The 17,772-nt window shown below is 47.2% G+C and overlaps 1 protein-coding gene across 3 annotated transcripts; it reads right to left on the bottom strand.

The window, feature by feature from the left end:
- Window positions 1-3,038: 3,038 nt before the first annotated feature.
- Window positions 3,039-13,260, bottom strand: C1S (complement C1s). Of its 3 annotated transcripts, none has more exons than XM_079775575.1 (12): window positions 13,101-13,260; window positions 11,572-11,650; window positions 11,129-11,336; window positions 10,757-10,934; window positions 9,110-9,235; window positions 8,462-8,661; window positions 8,104-8,257; window positions 7,631-7,746; window positions 7,184-7,262; window positions 6,542-6,670; window positions 5,278-5,352; window positions 3,039-4,215 (listed from the first exon to the last, which is right to left on the bottom strand). In XM_079775575.1, exons 2-12 carry the CDS (start codon window positions 11,592-11,594, stop codon window positions 3,413-3,415), a joined length of 2,091 nt encoding a protein of 696 aa, XP_079631701.1. In that variant the 5' UTR covers window positions 11,595-11,650; window positions 13,101-13,260; the 3' UTR covers window positions 3,039-3,412. The 3 variants fall into 3 exon arrangements, with proteins under 3 accessions (XP_079631701.1, XP_079631702.1, XP_079631700.1); XM_079775576.1 differs by having other exon boundaries at window positions 11,572-11,735; window positions 13,101-13,256; XM_079775574.1 differs by lacking the exon at window positions 13,101-13,260 and adding an exon at window positions 12,502-13,015 and having other exon boundaries at window positions 11,572-11,735.
- Between the last annotated feature and the right edge of the window lie 4,512 nt (window positions 13,261-17,772).

Here is a 17,772-nt window from a genome sequence, read left to right as displayed (position 1 = left end):
GGAAGCCAAGCTTTCTGCATACCCTGGCCAGCCCAGGCCTCTGCTTAAAGCTACAAAGTTTCAATTATAGAAGATATATAAATCCCAACAGAAATGGCTGCCGCCAAGGAGCAAGCAGAAGGCTTGGCTCCACTCCAGGCTACAAAGTTTCAATTGTAGAAGATAAATAAACCCCAGATACCAGGGCCTCCGCTTGGGTCTCCAGGGGGCGTGGCTGGCCTGCAAACCACCACAGGCCCCTTGCCCAGGCCACCCCATGCCCCAAGGGAACCCCCACCCTGATCAGGGACACCCTTCAAGGCAAACCAGCCAGCCCCCACCCATGCACCAGGCCTCTATCCTATCTAATAAAAGAGTAATATGCAGATTGACCATCACTCAAACACACAAGATGGCTGCCTCCATATGGTCAAAGATGGCTGCCCCCATGTGGACACAAGATGGCCGCCACAAGATGGCCAGCAGGAGAGAGCAGTTGGGAGGGACCAGGCCTGCAGGGGAGGGCAGTTAGGGGTGACCAAGCCAGTAGAGGAGGGAAGTTGGGGGAGTCCAGGCCTGCAGGAAAGGGCAGTTGGGAGGGACCCAGGCCTGCAGGGGAGAGCAGTTGGGAGGGGACGAGGCCTGCAGGGGAGGGCAGTTAGGGGTGACCAGGCCTGCAGGGGAGAGCAGTTAGGGGCAAACAGGCTGGCAGGGGAGTGGTTAGGGGGTGATCAGGCTGGCAGGCAGAAGTGGTTAGGGGCAATCAGGAAGGCAGGCAGGCAAGCATTTGGGAGCCAGCAGTCCTGGATTGTGAGAGGGATGTCCGATTGCCCATTTAGGCCCAATCCCAGTGGACAGTCGGACATCCCTCAAGGGGTCCCAGATTGAAGAGGGTGCAGGCTGGCCTGAGGGACACCCCTTCCCCCGTGCACGAATTTCATGCATGGGTGGGGTCCAGCTAGCCTGGCCAGGGAAAGGGGACATGGGCAGTTGGCCGGCTTGCCTGCTGGTTAAACTCTTGGTAGAGGGGACAATTTGCATATTAGCCTTTTATTATATAGGAATATACACTGAGTAGCCAGATTATTATGCGTTCAGAGATCATCCCAACAGAAATGGCTGCCGTCATTAATCTGGCCACTCAGTGTATACACACACACACACACACACACACACACACACACACACACACACTAGAGGCCCAGTGCATGAATTTGTGCGCCTTGAAAGGAACTGTGGGCTGCAAGACTGCGGTAGGCACAAGGGCGGGTCTCAACCCATCCTACTTGCCACATCCTGGCCCCCTGTCTGCTGACAGCCCCGTTCCCGCCACTGCCGCTTCCACGCACTGACGGAGCCAGCCCTGCTCACACCCACTGACGGTGCGGAGCAATTGGGGCCAGCACCAGCAGTGGGTGCAAGCAGGGCCACCGCCATCAGCAGGTGCGGGTGGCAGCTGCTTCCCTGATTGCCCCTCAGGAGCAGGGGGAGGTAGAGAAGCCCTCAGGGGTGATCAGGGCCAGCAGCTGCCACTCGCACCTGCTGATGGCGCTGAGTGATCAGGACTGGCGCCAGGCACCAGCAGCGGGTGTGAGTGGCAGCTCCAGTGCTGGCAGTGGGTGCGAGAGGGACCGGCGCCTGCAGCAGGTGCGAGCGCCGGGCGGGACCGCGGCACGTGAAAGCAAAGAATTTTCAGTAACCACCAGAGGCTCACCCCAATGACAGCGACTGGTGCCCCGCCTTGGTATGGCACCCCCACTCACCTGCTCAACCATCCCAACGCAGCCGATGCCTTCCATGGTCCGCACACACCCCCTAGTGGTCAGTGCATGTCATAGCAACCGGTTGTTCTGAAAATTCTTTGCTCCCGTGCACCGATGTTCTGCCTGATCCTTGCACCTGCTGCCAGTGCCAGAGCTGCTGCTCGAACCCACTGGTGGTGCCTGGCACCAGTCCCAATCACTTGGCATCATCAGCGCCTGTGAGCAGAGGCTGCTGGCCCTAATCGCCCCTGAGGCTTCTCCATCTCCTCCTGCTCCTGAGGGGTGATCGGGGCAGCAGCCACTGCTCGCACCTGCTGACAGCACAGGCCCCAATCACTCCACACCATCAGCTCGTGGGAACAGCAGTGGCAGGAGCGGGGCTGCCAGCAGACAAGGGACCAGGGGCCACAGCAGGAGAGGCTGGGTGGGGTCATGGAGGATGGGCTGAGACTGGCCCCTTTGCCTACCACAGCCTCACAGTCCACAGTTCTTTTCAAGGTGCACGAATTTGTGCACTGGGCCCCTAGTATATAGATAAAAAGCCAGTGACCAGAACGCCATAACAACCAGAACAACTGGTAGCTATGACACCTACTGTGGCCAGCAAACCGCCAGATCAGGGGGTGGCGCCAACAGGCCAACCTCTTGCAGCCCCTTCCCCCAGTCAGCCCCGCCCCCAATGGGCCCCACCACCCCGCTCAGCCCACAGCGCCTTCCCCCAGCTGGCCCCACCCCTGATAGTCCCTCCACCCCAATAGGGGTAAGGGCCAGCTGGCCAACTTCCTGCAGCCCCTCCCAAGCCCGACCCCACCCCAGATCAGCCCCCCCACCCCAATCAGGGGCAGGGCCAGACAGCCAACTGCCTGTGGCCCCTCCCCCCAGCCAGCCCTGCCCCTGAAGGGCCCCAACAACCCCAATCAGCTCCTCCCCTTAGCCAGCTCTGCCCCCCCCCCCCGCCCCCCGATTGGCCCCGCCACTATGATCAGGGGCAGGGCCGGCCAGCCAACCACCCATGGCTCCTTCCCCAGGCACTGGCCCCTGATTGGTCCCCCCAACCCCATTCAGGGGCAAGGTCAACCTCCCACAGTCTCCTCCTCCCGACAGGCCCGGCCCCTATCTGCCAATTGGGGCTGGACTGGCCAGACCCCACCCGTGCATGAATTTGTGCACTGGGCCTCTAGTATATACATATTGGCTGCTAGATTTCTGAATTTCCATGACACAATAGCCTTCTCATTACACTCTCCTTCTACGGTGCTGAGGTCTTGATGTGGAATAAGATAAGTCAGCCAGAACTGGGTTATAAACCTGCTTTATTACAAGTAGATAGTAGACATTGAGAATGATAGAGTAAGTAGAACTTTGAACAGATGAAAGGGAAACAAATAAATCAAGGGTATGCCCAACAATAAATTTCAGAGTCAGAACTGTAACACCAGGTAATCATCAGGAAAGGGGACTCCCTGGGGAATAGTGCAAGATAGCAGTGCCCTTCCCATGTTGTTATCCACAGATTTAGACCACACTGAATGATCAACACTATGTCATGATCAAACACTACCTCCAGCCATGTATACCTACACCCAAGTTCTATTTAAATCATAGGCGTGAAGAACAGAAAGCAACAGATTGGTCCTAGCCGTTGGAGAGGCTGGTGAAATATGTGTGGATTAGTCCATACTGGGGGTACTATTTTCCTGCATAGTCTGCATTATCCAGTCAATGTAGTTCTTCACTCGTGTATAGATCCCATAGGTCCCACACTGGGGGCCCCAGGACACCAAGCCAGCTACATAGAATTTGGGATTATTTTCATTGGGGTCCTGTAGAACAAGGGCCCCCCCACTGTCCCCTTCACAGCTATCAACACCTTTCTCTCCTCCAGCACAGATCATGTTGTCAGTGAAAACATAGGTTTTTACATCCACTCGCGGATTTGTTGCCTTCACCTCCTGGCACTTTTGTAAAGGAGCAATGGGTAGCCTTGCCCCTCTGAGCTTTACAACGTGATCTCTTTGTTCTGTTCTGCCCCAACCTGAAATCAGTCCCAGGTCTCTCACTGAGGGGTTGTATTCTGAGGAGTTGCCTGGCAGGCAGATAAGGGACACAGTGGGCCCCATTTTCACTGGGTCTTTAAGCCGTATCAGCGCAATGTCATTGTCAAAATTCCTCCGTGTTTCCGGGTCGTCTAGGAAGGTCCAACCCGGATGAATAATCACACGTTCAGGAGTGAGCATCTGGGAATTTTTCCGTTCATCACGATTCACTGAGGTAGACCCAACATACATTTCTGGATTCCGGTTTTTCTCCACGACATGGGCAGCTGTCAGCACCCAATACTCATCAATGAGAGCCCCACCAGCCCGTGGGTTTGCAAAGTAGACTTGCCAGGGGAAACTTTTAATATCTGCAAAAGATCCTCCAAATATCCTCTGTTTTCCTCCTGTAAAGGGCTCACTGGGAATTCCACAGACTAGGAAGGAACAAGAACAAGGTTGGGAAGGAGCAGGAAATAGATTGCTAGGCTCCTACAAGTCCTCCAACCACTTAAAAACCTGCCAGGCTTCAGAGCTCTCTAGCACAAGATAGCCAACCCTGTGTTTGGTCCATCTCCGTACCTGACTCATTCTGAACATACCTAAGGACCAAACATCCCATGTTGCCAATTCTACAAACAGGCTATGGGGAAGACTGGGTAAACTGAGGCAGTGTGTGAACTACTACTGCTTCACGCTGTGGACAGCTTGACTCATAGCCCTGTAGACCTCATCCTTGGCTCAGCGGGTAGGGCCCATCTGGGAGCCAGGCTGGAAAACTCTTTTCTCATACAGACAGTAGGAGAGGCAAGCATTCTACCTTCGTCTGATGCCCAAATCAAACACGTATCACCTTCTTTACTGAAGTCCTAATTACAGCTGAGTCCCTCCTAGAGATCCATGGAAATGGGGCAAAGGGAGGGTTCTCTTCTTTCATTTCATTCCCCATTGATTGGTTCTAGGTTTGATCACTTGCCATTACCCAATATTACTAAAAATTAATTTTATTTCAGGTAAAGTTGGCTTACCTAAATCCCTCACTAGTCAGCCTGATGGACTCTGAGTTGAGCGTAACAGGCTTAGGCCTCAGACCTGGGTTCAAAGTATACCCCTGCCCCTTACTAACTTTGTGAGGTTGCACTTAATTCACTCATCTGTAAAATGGGACTAATAATACCTACCTTGTAGGGCTGTTGCAAGGACTTAAATAAGATAATAAATTCAATTAACTAGCTCAGGGCATAGTAACACTGTTGTTACTACCAGAATCATTATTATCTTGGCTTTGCCTGAGAGCCTTCTCCTACTCAACTCTGATCTGTCTGCAATTTCTTTTTTTGTCTCTCATTTCTTTCATTGTCTTTTCCTCACTGAACTAAACTCTGGTAGGCCCAGATTGTTAAGTCCTTTCCCAAGAGGATTACAGCTACTTTCAGAGGTTGACCCCACTCACCTGTACCAGTGGCTATGCTTTCTACCCAAGTCTGAGCCCTGATTACCTGGAACACATTGTGGCAGCTCTGTGCCCAGCACAGCATTCACCCAGCTCCCGTTTCCAGCACAGCGATACTCCCCTGGAATAGCACAAGAGACACAGGACACACTCACCACCATATCTTCTATCTTCTATTCCCCCCTTTCATTCAGAGCCTCAGCTTCTCTGGGACTTGAGGAGGAGATTAGGTCATATAAATTAGGGGAAAAAATCTTGGTAACATCTTCCAAACAATTTCTCTGACCTCTATCCTGCCTAGGGAGGGAAAAGAATAGTCTCCAAAGTGGAAGGAAGAGGGTTATGGCAGAGATTGGGAAAGCGCTTCAAGAGGGAAAATTTTTTTAATTAATTAATTTAAAACAATGAAGTGGAACATACTATGTCTCATCCAGTCCTTCCTCTAGCACTACCATGGCCTCTCCATCAAGAAAGCCAGTCATCAGCCGAAACCGGTTTGGCTCAGTGGATAGAGCGTTGACCTGCGGACTCAAGGGTCCCAGGTTCGATTCCGGTCAAGGGCATGTACCTTGGTTGCGGGCACATCCCCAGTAGGGGGTGTGCAGGAGGCAGCTGATCGATGTTTCTAACTCTCTATCCCTCTCTCTTCCTCTCTGTAAAAAATCAATAAAATATATTTAAAAAAAAAAAAAAAAGAAAGCCAGTCATCAGCCGAAACCGGTTTGGCTCAGTGGATAGAGCGTCGGCCTGCGGACTCAGGGGTTCCAGGTTCAATTCCGGTCAAGGGCATGTGCCTTGGTTGCGGGCACATCCCCAGTAGGGGGTGTGCAGGAGGCAGCTGATCGATGTTTCTCTCTCATCGATGTTTCTAACTCTCTATCCCTCTCCCTTCCTCTCTGTAAAAAAATCAATAAAATATTGAAAAAAAAAAAGAAAGAAAGAAAGCCAGTCATCATAGCATGGTGACTTGAAGCTGGAAGCATTACTCCTGTGGTTCTGCATTAAATAATTGGTCAAACACTGGATAATCACATAAAGACGGATATTGTAGGGGGAACTCCTGCCTAGTTGTGAAGCTGAGCTAGGTGATCTCTATGATTCACTATGAATAATCCTATGGAACCTACCCTGCCCCATATGAAAACTACATATTTAGAATAAGCCAAGAGTATGGACAGAGTCTATCTCATCTCCTTAATTTCTTTCCAAACTCTCTTCAGCACAGAAAGATTGTGCTATTCACCCTCCAACACTCTCACCCTTTCTCTCTTCTCTCTAGAAAAAAAAAAAAAAGAAAGAAAGAAACCTACCACTTTCTTCATTCTCCATGTAGTAATATGGCTCCTCACAAGTGTAGCGAGCGACAGAACCAAATAAAGTATCTTCTGGTTCTTCGACTTTACCATTCTGAATGGGATCAGGAGAGCCACAGTCCACAGCTACAAGAGGAAGGCAGGAGAGTGGTGGTCAGGATAGACACTCTTCCCGGGAAGTCATTGGTCACTAGGCCAGTTCCATCCTCCCAGCCATGTCCTGCATTCTGCTCCACTCCTACATCCATAAGTACACCTGGAATGATTCTCCACACCAGCCTCTCTGTAGCCATGCTCTCCAACTGGTATCACTCCCTCCTTCCAATTCAACTGAAAGGTACAAGGAAGAACCTGGTTCTCAGTGGTTGGTAGAAGCCCCTGCAGAAGCCAGGAATGGACCCATATGGTCCTATTAACTCTACCAAACCTCTTTTTTTTTTCCTTTTCTTTTATTTTTAAGAAATCTGCCAGTTTGTCCTGGGACCACACAGAGTTGGGACTTCATGATGGCTTCCCTTCAAAAACCTAACCCACTCTCACAAGCCTGAAAGGAAACCATACATGTGAATTTTGATGTGCTGATCTTTCTATTCCTTTTGGGAGGGGGGGAAAAAAGTCCCATTTTAAAGAGATACATACGTTCACACTTCAGTTTGGAATTACTCCACTTTCCATTGCTTTGACAAGTAGAATAGAAATATGTCAAGCTATCACTTCCCTAGAGAAAGATAGACATCACCATTAATTTATAAGGAGGGATATGGGGAATTAAAATGAAAAATTGAATCAATCTTTGGCCTTGAATCAAAGAGGAATCCTCACCACAAAAACCTCGGGGACATCTTAGCAGAATGACCCAAAGCACCCAGGAGTCAGGGCTAAAAGACAAGTTTGCCCCAGCATATCAGCTCCCCTTCCCCAGGAGGACTGTGGGCACAGAGAGAATGCCAGGCTGGCCAAGAGCTCTATGACTCAAAGGAAGGTTCTGTTTATGCTCAAACAAGAATATTCAATAAAACAATAAGGAAATTCCAGTATGCTCATCCTCATCTAGGGATTAGGGAAAAGTCCCTTACAGTACTTTACCTGTACAACTTCGAACCCCTCCAGACAGGTTATCTTCACCACATCTTTGAACACATATTTTTCCTTCTGAGGCTCCCAAACAGAATTGGCAGTGACTTCTTTAGCACAGGGGATTGCTTGGAAAGGACAGGAAAAATAATTCACCAAATAGGTGGGAAATCTCTGTTCTATTTACATCATTCTCATACTTTGTAAAATCATCCGGTCATCCTGATTCCTAATATTCCAGTATTGAGATATCTAAAATAATAAGGCATTACTAACTAACCGCCCCCCAGTTGCCTGCATTCACGGGCCCAGTTGAAGTATTTCTAGACACTGAGGCATTTCTAGCAACCACTGACAGGTCTAGATCTTGCTGAGTAACGGAGAGTAATCAGGATACTCCTCTCTACAACAATCTACCTGTTTTGATTTTACATTGTCCAGGGACTTTTTACAGCCAACCAAAGCACAACTTTTAGATTACTCACGATCTCCACGATAACGAAGTTTCCAGCCCTTTTGCTGCCCTGTTTGGTCAGTTTGAAAGATGATATCAAGGACATTACTATTGGCCTCAATATTTAGTGGCCCAGGAAATCCATTTCCACAGTAAGGACCAAATTGCTGGTCTCTTGCTACAAACTGAAAGGACACAACATGATGAAATCAGAAGAGAGAAAGAATGAAAAGAAAGAGGTAAAACAAAGAGAATAAACGTAAGGGAGATGAATAAAAATAGTATAAAATAAAACAAAGGGGGAAGAAAAAAAGGAGGAAAACTAATTTATCTTCAAGAAGAAATCTCTCTGTGTGACTTGGGAGGAAAATTAATCATCTATCACGCACAACTAAACTGTCAACGCAGGTGCCCTCTGAGTCAGCTGGTTCCACATCAAAATCTTCTCTCCGCACCGTCACCACCACTTGGAAACCCTGCTCCAACAGGATCTGATATTCACACCTTGAATTCTCTGGGTATGGATTAGGATAATTGGGACTTGTGATCTCCCCAATCAGTTCAGTGAACACATTCCCACTGCAATTGACTAAGAGAGAAAAAGAGAAAGGAGAAATCAAATATAGGCTAAGCAAAGGAGTTCCTGCCCTATCTATGATTCCTCTTATAAACTGACAGTCCCTGACTGGAGCCCATATGCAGCAAGTATATACCCAATACATATTAGTAGAGATACCCAGTGCCTATAGGGTTTCCATCACATTGCTTGTGATAGAGCCTTTCATAGTTATGAACAGTCACAGATAGACTCTTCAAAGGCATCTATCTCTCTTCTCCAATTAATTAACTTGACTCTGTAATCTTGTCATCTTCCACTCTTGTGCCCCCCCCCCAACCCCCACTCTAAGCTAACTAAGAATAGATGCCAAATCAAGACTGAAACTAATCAAAATTGGAAGGGTAGTTAAAGCCCTTAACCGAAGCCTCCAGCCAATCCAAATCCCAGGGACTATGCACCAGTTCAATGCCAAACTTACCTCCACAATTTTTCATATCATCATGGAGGAAGTATTCTGGGGGGCAGGAGCAGAAGTAACCACCAATGAAGTTGTTGCAGAAGTGGCTACAAGGGGCATCTGCAAAGTCTGTGCACTCATTAATATCTACAAAAGTAGAGAAAGATTGAGGTCAAGGGCAAAAGATCTAGAAAGAAGAGTGAGGTTAAACCCAAAACTGCAAGGGCAAGAAAAGTTTAAAAAAAGGACTGTTGTTTAAAGACCTTCAGTAAATCACATTTCAGCAGGGTATTATTCTATATTGCTCTCCTGAAACGTGACTCCAAAGTTGTGCCTTAGCATTGTACAGCTATAAGGGAGCTCTCACTGCCAGAGACCCTTGGCCCTTCTCACAAACGAGCATTTTGGCTCCAAAGAAAATACTCCACAAGCTAAACATGATGATATGTCTTCAGCAGGGATAAACAATTAGTACATTTATTACTTTGTATAATGTTGGCACTTCTGTCTAATCTAATAGTTTGGCTTTATGAGATGTTCTAACTTTATTTTAGGTGTAGAAGCACACAGAATTTGAAGGTTTGTTTGCCATATATTGAATGGGTTTGAATAGCACACATTCCTTGTGTGAGTCTTGGCAAGTTATTTAACTTTCCTCGTCCTCACTCTCCTTATCTTTAAATAGAGATAATAATATCTACCTGGAAAAGTTTAGGTGAAGATAAAATTAATATAGGTAAAATTCCTTATACAGTGCCCACTTCATAATGGCTCTCAATAAATTGATGTTTATTATTTACTAGAAGCCCAGTGCACAAATTCATGCAGGGGTGGGGTCTGGCTGGCCTGGCCCTGATCAGGGCAGATCAGGGCTGGGCCTGTCGGGAGGAGGAGACAGCAGGAGGTTGGCTGGCTGGCCCGCCCCGATCAGGGCCCAATCAGGGCCGGGCTGGCCAGGGGGCAGGGGCTGCAGGTGATTGGCCGGCGAGTTCTGCCCTCAATTGGGGTGGGAGGGCCAAATGAGGGCGGGGCCAGGTGGGGAAAGGGGCCATGGATGGTAGCCAATGGCCTTACCCCTGATCAGAGTGGGGGGAGCCAATCAGGGGTGGAGCTGGCTGGGGAAGGGGCCATGGGCTGATCGGGATGGTGGGGGCTGATCAGGGATGGGGCCAGCCAGGGGGAGGGGCTGTGGGTGGTGGGCCAGTGGGCCCCACCCCCTATTGAGGTAAGGGGGGCAATTGGGGGCAGGGCTGGCTGGGGGAAGGGTCTGTAAGGGGGTTGGCTGACTGCCCCATCCTTGATCGGGGTAGGAGAGGCTGATTGGGAGTGGGGCCAGCCAGGGGGAGGGGCCATGGGAGGTTGGCCGGACAGCCCCACCCCAGATCAGGCTGGTTCACTGGCTGCAGTGGATGTCATAGTGACTGGTCATTCCAGTCATTACAGCATTCTGGTCGCTGGCTTTTTATATATATAGATTGTTAACATTATCATCATCACTACTAATATATGATCAAGTGTTTGGATTTCATAAAGGCAACTCATAAAGCAATCCAAGGCAAGTCAACACTTTTTAAGAGTTATAAATGCTCTTTATTCACTGCACTGCTCAATATCTATCCTGCTTCCCTTAACTGGATCAATGAGTCAATAGAGAAGGGTGAGCCTTACCTACAGCAACATAGTATGCAGCAAACCCTGTGAAACGCTCTTCATTGGAGAAGTCTGACTTAAAGATCACCTGGAGTTGATTAGATGGGACTTGGAACTCTTCCACGATTGGGGAGTTGGGATTCTTGCTGGTCCTCTGTCCGCAGATTTTCCCTTCTTCAATGCCTCCTGATATTATCTAAGAGAAGAGTCAAAAAGAAGCTAGAAAAGGGTAATACTTTGATACAGAGGTGAGAGGAAAAGGGACAGGGAGAGTAGAACACATACCATCTTACGACTATTTAACTCTAGTTCACCATATGCCTGTGGCACTCCCTCCTCCATCTCATTTGATCCCCCAGCCCTATCCCGTATGTGCTTATTATAATATACCTGCACCGAGTCATAGTCGCAGTTCTCTGACAGCTCTATGTCCAGATGGGTGAAGTAGAGATGGATCCCAAACCCTTCAGGAACTTCTATATCCCAAGTTTTCTCTACCTCATTGGGGTATGCCTGAGGATAGTTAGGGGACAGTATCTCCCCATACATAGTAGGCTCAGCATAAACCCATGGCAAAATGGAAAACAGGACAATGCACCTGGAAAAAAAAAGGCATATGAAGAGGTGGGTGACACCAGTACAGGAGACTAGTGCAGAGCTCCAGCATTTGTCACAGAGACAAGAAGCACAGTGTAGGGAGGAGAATCTTGGGTTGGAATAAAATAAAAAGGCATAGATCAAATCAAAACCCAGGCTTCAGAACTGAGCTATTTTCTTAAGAAGATGAAGAGAATGGAGTCCATGCACATCTCTGCGGACTCATGGTCACTTACCACATTGTTGGCAATTTGTCCATCCCTGGTGAGCAGCACGTGTCTTGGACCTGGCTCTCAGCACCTCTGGACTTTGGAGCTAAAGGGGGTGGGGGCAGGTCTAGCTGTATTTGTCTAACAAACACAGGCAACTGCTTTGGAGAGTCACCTGTGTTCAGTGTTACCTTCATAAGAATAACACACAGGTTAAACAGTTATATCACCACCATATGACCCCTATCTCCTCACACCCTCCCTGATTCTACTTCAATTAACTTTCTAAACTAAAACTAAATCATATCCTTCTCCTATTGCTCTCTGGACCTTATCCCAGTTTTTCTCCAAAAGAATGAGGACTGCCCTAGCTGGTTTGGCTCAGTGGATAGAGCATTGGCTTGCGGACCAAAGGGTCCCAGGTTCGATTCTGGTCAAGGGCACATGCCCAGGTTGTGGACTCAGTCCCCAGTGTGGGGCATGCAGGAGGCAGCCGATCAATGATTCCCTCTCATCATTGATGTTTCTCTCTCTCTCTCTCTCCCTTCCTTTCTGAAATCAATAAAAACATATTTTAGCCGAAACCGGTTTGGCTCAGTGGATAGACCGTCGGCCTGCGGACTGAAAGGTCCCAGGTTCGATTCCGGTCAAGGGCATGTACATTGGTTGCGGGCACATCCCCAGTAGGGGGCGTGAAGGAGGCAGCTGGTCGATGTTTCTCTCTCATCGATGTTTCTGGCTCTCTATTTCTCTCCCTTCCTCTCTGTAAAAAATCAATAAAATATATTTTTTTAAAAACATATTTTAAAAAACACACAAAAGAATGAGTACTTGATCCCAGTTTCCTTCCTCCTCTGTTCTCCTCCTCACCCTCACATCACCCCATTTCCCATCCCAGCCCCAACTTCATCAGTCTCTCTCCTGCCCTCACAGAACAATATCACCATTTCCACTCACGTTTTCAGGAGTCTTTCCCCATTGTGCCCATTCATGTAAGGCATGTTCTCCCTTCTCTCTTGACAGTGATCCTCCTATCACTTCAAACCAGTTGTCTTTACTATATTTATTACTGCATGCATTTCTATTGATACTCCCAATGAGCATTGATGGAGAAAGCGCTTCTTTCACTAGTAGGCAGTGACCTTGGGAGAACTGGTCTAAGTCAGGGTTGGGTGGGGAAGGAGAAAAAGGGTAGCTGGATAACAATAAACATAAAAGGAAAAGAAAGGTATTCCCTCAATTTTCTACATTAATTTTCCAGGAGGCAAGGTTTCCCCCATCACTAAAAAAGACAAGATATCATCTTTCCACAGAAAAGTTTTGCCAAAGGGGTGGGGTAGGCCAAATGTAAATCCTGAAAACAGTACTAGGCAGTGGGGTGACGTGAGGGTGGATGAAGTACCTAAGAGAAATAGGTTACAGTATCTATATTTTGCCTTCTTTTTATTCTGCTCTTTCCAACCCTCCATCTTTGCCCAAAACCTTTGTATGTAAAAGTTTTCCGCCTCTCTTTTTGCCTCTATCAAAGCTCTGCTCTTCGTTTTTAAGGTTTTTACCTTCAGAAGCTGAGGGGAGCAAGTGGGTCAGTCCCCTCTCTTGCCAGTGGGCATGCTGGGCGACCCTGCCGGCTCCCAGGGAGAGAAGTACGGGGCCTGGACGCTCTCTCTGCAGGAACCTCTGCCGGCCTCCCTGTCCTGGTTCTGTTGATATGATTCTCTACCCCAGTGTGCATGTCTGAAATTCCCTGATCTAAACAAGAGGGGGCTGGGAGACCATGACTTAGGGGAAGGGTAACTCAGCCTTGATCTTAGAGCTCCCTCTGCTTTTGAAACCAGAACTGCATACGTCTCTCAGGCCTGCGATTCCTCTATCCAGGGCTACAGAGGGGGAAAGGAGGAATGGGGAATTTCACCGATTGCCTAATGCTCTTTTTCAGCCAAAGGGTGTGTTACAGAGTTTTCAGGGAAGTCAGGTGATTTGTGGGAGAAGGAGGGGATTAATACTGGGGGGAGGAGGGGGCGGGGGAACCAAACCCAGAAAGCCCAACCCTCCAGTTGTGTATGAATCATGAATTAAGGGAAAATAGTTATCAGTAATGCAGGTCTTCTCTGCCTTTAAAGCGTATTTAATGGTTGGATAATGACGTGCCTAGACCCAAGCTGGTGTGGGATGATGCTCTTTTTCTCTTCCTAAAATCCCCTCCATATCTCCAAACATCTGAATTCTATTCACCAATCAAGCCCCCATTCAGATGCAATCCAGAGTCCCTTATCCATTACCCTTGAGTATAGACATGTTTCGAAATTCAGAATGTTAAGATTTTTAGAAAGACAGTGCAGTACATGGACCCAATATTAGGTAACACCTCTTCCTCTCCCTCCCCTTGAGGGCCTGGGCAAACACGCCATTATCAAACATTAATATTTCTGCAGGTAAACAGATTGATCTTCACAGTAAATGGAATAACTAAAATTATAATTTAATTATAATCATATATTATATTTAAAAATTACTTATAAACTAGGTGCTTCATATCAGTTCAGTCAGGTTTTGCTGCCAAATGAGTGCTGGACAGATGACCATTTGTCGTTCCTGTGGCTGCCCAGCATGTGACCGTCTTTACCACATCTGGGGACTTCCTCATCAGGAGTCTGGGGAACAAAGCCCACCACCCAGGAGAGAAGATGTAAGTGAGGAAGTGTGTCCCTCACCACTCTAGCAGCCCGAGGGCAGCCCATGCACTCACGCCTCATTCGTCGGAGACATCTGCCTAGGCTTTGAATCCAGAAGTAGTAGTGCAAGAAGCAGGGACTCTAGATCCTCTGGGGACTGTGGTGGCTGCAGCAAGACGGAGGAGGAGGCTGTGCTTGCTAGCAGCATCCGGAATCCAGCCCCAGTGACTAAGCATCGCAAGCTGAAGTATCTAGAACACAGCAACAGCCATGACAGCAGAGCAGCCATATTCTGGCTGTTGTTCCTGTTGGGAAGCTTCCACGCTTGGCTCTCCAGCTCTTGGCATTTCTGTGAGCAATCCAGGGCCTCTTTAATAAATTCCTCGTCTGCTAAAATCTACCATAGTTGGTTTCGGTTGCTTACAACTAAAAACAATGCTGAGTACCTGAGAAATAATTGATTGAATGAGCCTCAGTGAGTTCAGATCATTATCTAAGTGTTTTTAGCTGTGTGGCCTAAGAAGTTACTTAACCTCTCTGAGCTCCAGCTTCGTCCTGTGTAAAATGGGAATAATATCATCTACCTCAGACCCAGCTATCATTGTCAGGGCTTATTGTAACCATCATTAAATAAGATAATGCATGCTAAGCATTGATCGTATATCTGGTACTCAGTAAGCCCTTAATAAACAACAATAAGTTCATCTCCAAATACCAACAGTAACAGTAGCAGCATCATTCTACTCAAGAGCTCCAGTATACAGCGAGGAAAAAAGAGAGCATCTTACCAAATTGTCCAGGATTCCTTCTCCTTTCACTTCTGATTTCAACACTTTTGAGAAAAGTTTGACTCTCTTATTCTCATGTGTGTTTTGTCTTCTTTCCTTCAATTTTGCCATCCAAGTAAAATATTTTATTTTTCTATCTAAAGCTTAAGGAGACAACAAATCACACATGTAATGGCATCTCTGAGTCCCGCTTCCTTTCCCAGTTCAGCAAGAACTCAAGCCAAAACCTCTAGCTGTGTGTGTAAAAGAATTCATTGAGACCTCAACCAAGATTGGAAGTTGGAGGGCCTGTAGGGGGAGCTCTCACGCACTACAGGAAGAACTCTTGGTAACAGTCCTCCTAACTTCTCTTCCCCTCTATAAAAAAATTTACTCTTCTTTGTTTTAGTGAAGATGCACATGACTTGCCAGGGCTGCATGTTCCCAATTGCAATTCTCTTTTTCCCAAGTAAACCCTTTTTGCTGGAGGAATATCTAGCTGACTTTAAGTCCAACTTCAAGTGACAGCCTTAAAAGAACAGGGGCCGTGTTACATAATCTACTCAGTATTACGGGGATTCATAAAAACAGCGGTGCTTATTGTCACCCTCGGGGTCATCTGAACCCCAGTCGATGTGATAATGCTGACATACAAAGCAGAAAGTAGAACCTTATGTGTTAAACTTAAATGTAACTCACACACTTGTGCATGGTATGACTGGACATTTTAGAAGATAATCACTAGTGTTCTACCGAGTCATGATTATCATATTCACAATGTTAGGGTCGTTCCGGGGGCTGAATAACAGCATCCCACTTCCCATTCCAAGTTCTAGAGAAACTGAAAAATAATACCAAAGCAGCAAATAGAGCTCCAAGTATTCTTTTAAACAGCAATAAAGGTCAAAATAGAGGACATAGGCTCATATAAAAGTCACTGATCATCAGAGAGATGCAAATTAAAGCGACAATGAGGTATCACCTCACACCTGTCAGAATGGTTACCATCAACAAATGACAAATGCTGGTGAGGATGTGGAGAAAAGGGAACCCTAGTACACTGCTGGTGGGAATGCAGACTGATGCAACCATTATGGAAAACAGTATGGAGTTTCCTCAAGAAATTAAATATGGAATTGCCATGTGACCCAGTGATCCCACTTCTAGGAATATATCCTAAGAAACCCAAATTACCCATCAGAAAGAATGTATGCACCCCTATGTTCATAGCAGCACAATTTACAATAGCTAAGATCTAAAAACAGCCCAAGTGCCCATCTGTAGATAAGTGGATAAAAAAGCTGTGGTGCCCTAGCTGGTTTGGCTCAGTGGATAGAGTGTCAGCCTACGAACCAAAGGATCCCAGGTTCAATTCACATCAAGGGCACATACCTTGGTTAGAGGCTTCTCCCAGCCCAGGCCCTGATTGGGGTGCATGCAGGAGGCAACCAATCAATGTGTTTCTCTCACATCAATGTTCCTCTCTGTCTTTTCCTCTCCCTTCCACTCTCTCTAAAATCAAGAGGAAAAATATCTTTGGAAGAGGATTAACAACAACAACAAAAAGCTGTGGTACATTTATACCATGGAATACTATGCAGCAGTAAAAAAAGAAGTATCTCTTACCTTTTGAGATAGCATGGAGGGACCTGGAGAGTATCATGCTAAGTGAAATAAGTCAATCGGAGAAAGACAAGTATTACATGATCTCACTCATATGTGGAATCTAAGTAACAAAATAAACTGATGAACGAAGTGGATCCAGAGATGGGACAGAGTGTGGAATCTCGAGGGAAGGCCAGGGAGGGTGGGTGGGAGGTAAACAACCAAAGACCTTATATGCATATATATGCATAACCCATGGGCATAGACAATAGGGTGCTAAAGGCCTGGGGCAGGGGGTGGGGAGTGGTGGGGGCAGGCTGGATGGGTTCCATGGTGGAAAAGGGAAACATATGTAATACTTTCAACAATAAAGAATTATTTTTTAGCCCTAACTGGTTTGGCTCAGTGGATAGAGCGTCGGCCTGCAGACTGAAGGGTCCCGGGTTCGATTCCGGTCAAGGGCATGTACCTTGGTTGTGGGCACATCCCCAGTAGGAGGTATGCAGGAGGCAGCTGATCGATGTTTCTCTCTCATCGATGTCCCTAACTCTCTATCTCTCTCCCTTCCTCTATGTAAAAAATCAATAAAATATATTTAAAAGAAAAAAATTATTTGTTTAAAAAGAACTTTACTACACACACACACACACACACACACACACACACACAACCCAAATGGTGTTTAACTGAACCCCAGAATTACCTTTCTAGATATAAGCAACACTAGGCCGGGAGAGACCTGCCCAAATAGAGAACATATGCTCCTGTGACAGCTCACACGCACAAGGAAGAAGGGCCACGCCGAGCAAGACATGCCCAGTGATTTTCCCTACGTCCCAGCTAGCTAAGTCACTCCACCTCCCCAGGGCACAGTGAGTGATGAAATGGAGAGTGGCCAGAAGAGTCATATCATGGAGCTCTCTCCATCAGGAAAGATCTCTCAAAAGTCGTAGAAAAACTTCCCCCCCTAACATTCCCAAGGTCTTTCTTCTTTAACCTGTTGGGTTTGACAAGTAAGCATATCATCAACCAGGAATGTGGCTGTGCAGCTGAGGAAAAGACCAGGAATGTCACCAGGGCAGTCCATTCACCCGACAATAACCGCTGTTCCTCTTCTGAGTCCTCCAATACTAATGGTCCCAAGAGCCCCAATAAGTGTATCACCTTGAAACTCACCCAGTAAT

The sequence above is a fragment of the Cnephaeus nilssonii genome (genome assembly GCF_951640355.1).
Source record: "Cnephaeus nilssonii genome assembly, chromosome: 6".
NCBI lineage: Eukaryota > Metazoa > Chordata > Mammalia > Chiroptera > Vespertilionidae > Cnephaeus > Cnephaeus nilssonii.
Note: the sequence above shows the minus strand (reverse complement) of the source record. Positions and strands in the feature narration are given on the sequence as shown.

Excerpts from the sequence above, each read along its gene's own strand:
- C1S (XM_079775574.1), bottom strand. The coding sequence starts at position 12,648 with ATGCTCATTGGGAGTATCAATAGAAATGCATGCAGTAATAAATATAGT. Across the intron at positions 10,935-11,128 it reads GCGACTATGACTCGGTGCAG|ATAATATCAGGAGGCATTGA; the intron begins GTATATTATAAT and ends CTCTTCTCTTAG. Across the intron at positions 8,662-9,109 it reads TGATATGAAAAATTGTGGAG|TCAATTGCAGTGGGAATGTG; the intron begins GTAAGTTTGGCA and ends TTTCTCTCTTAG.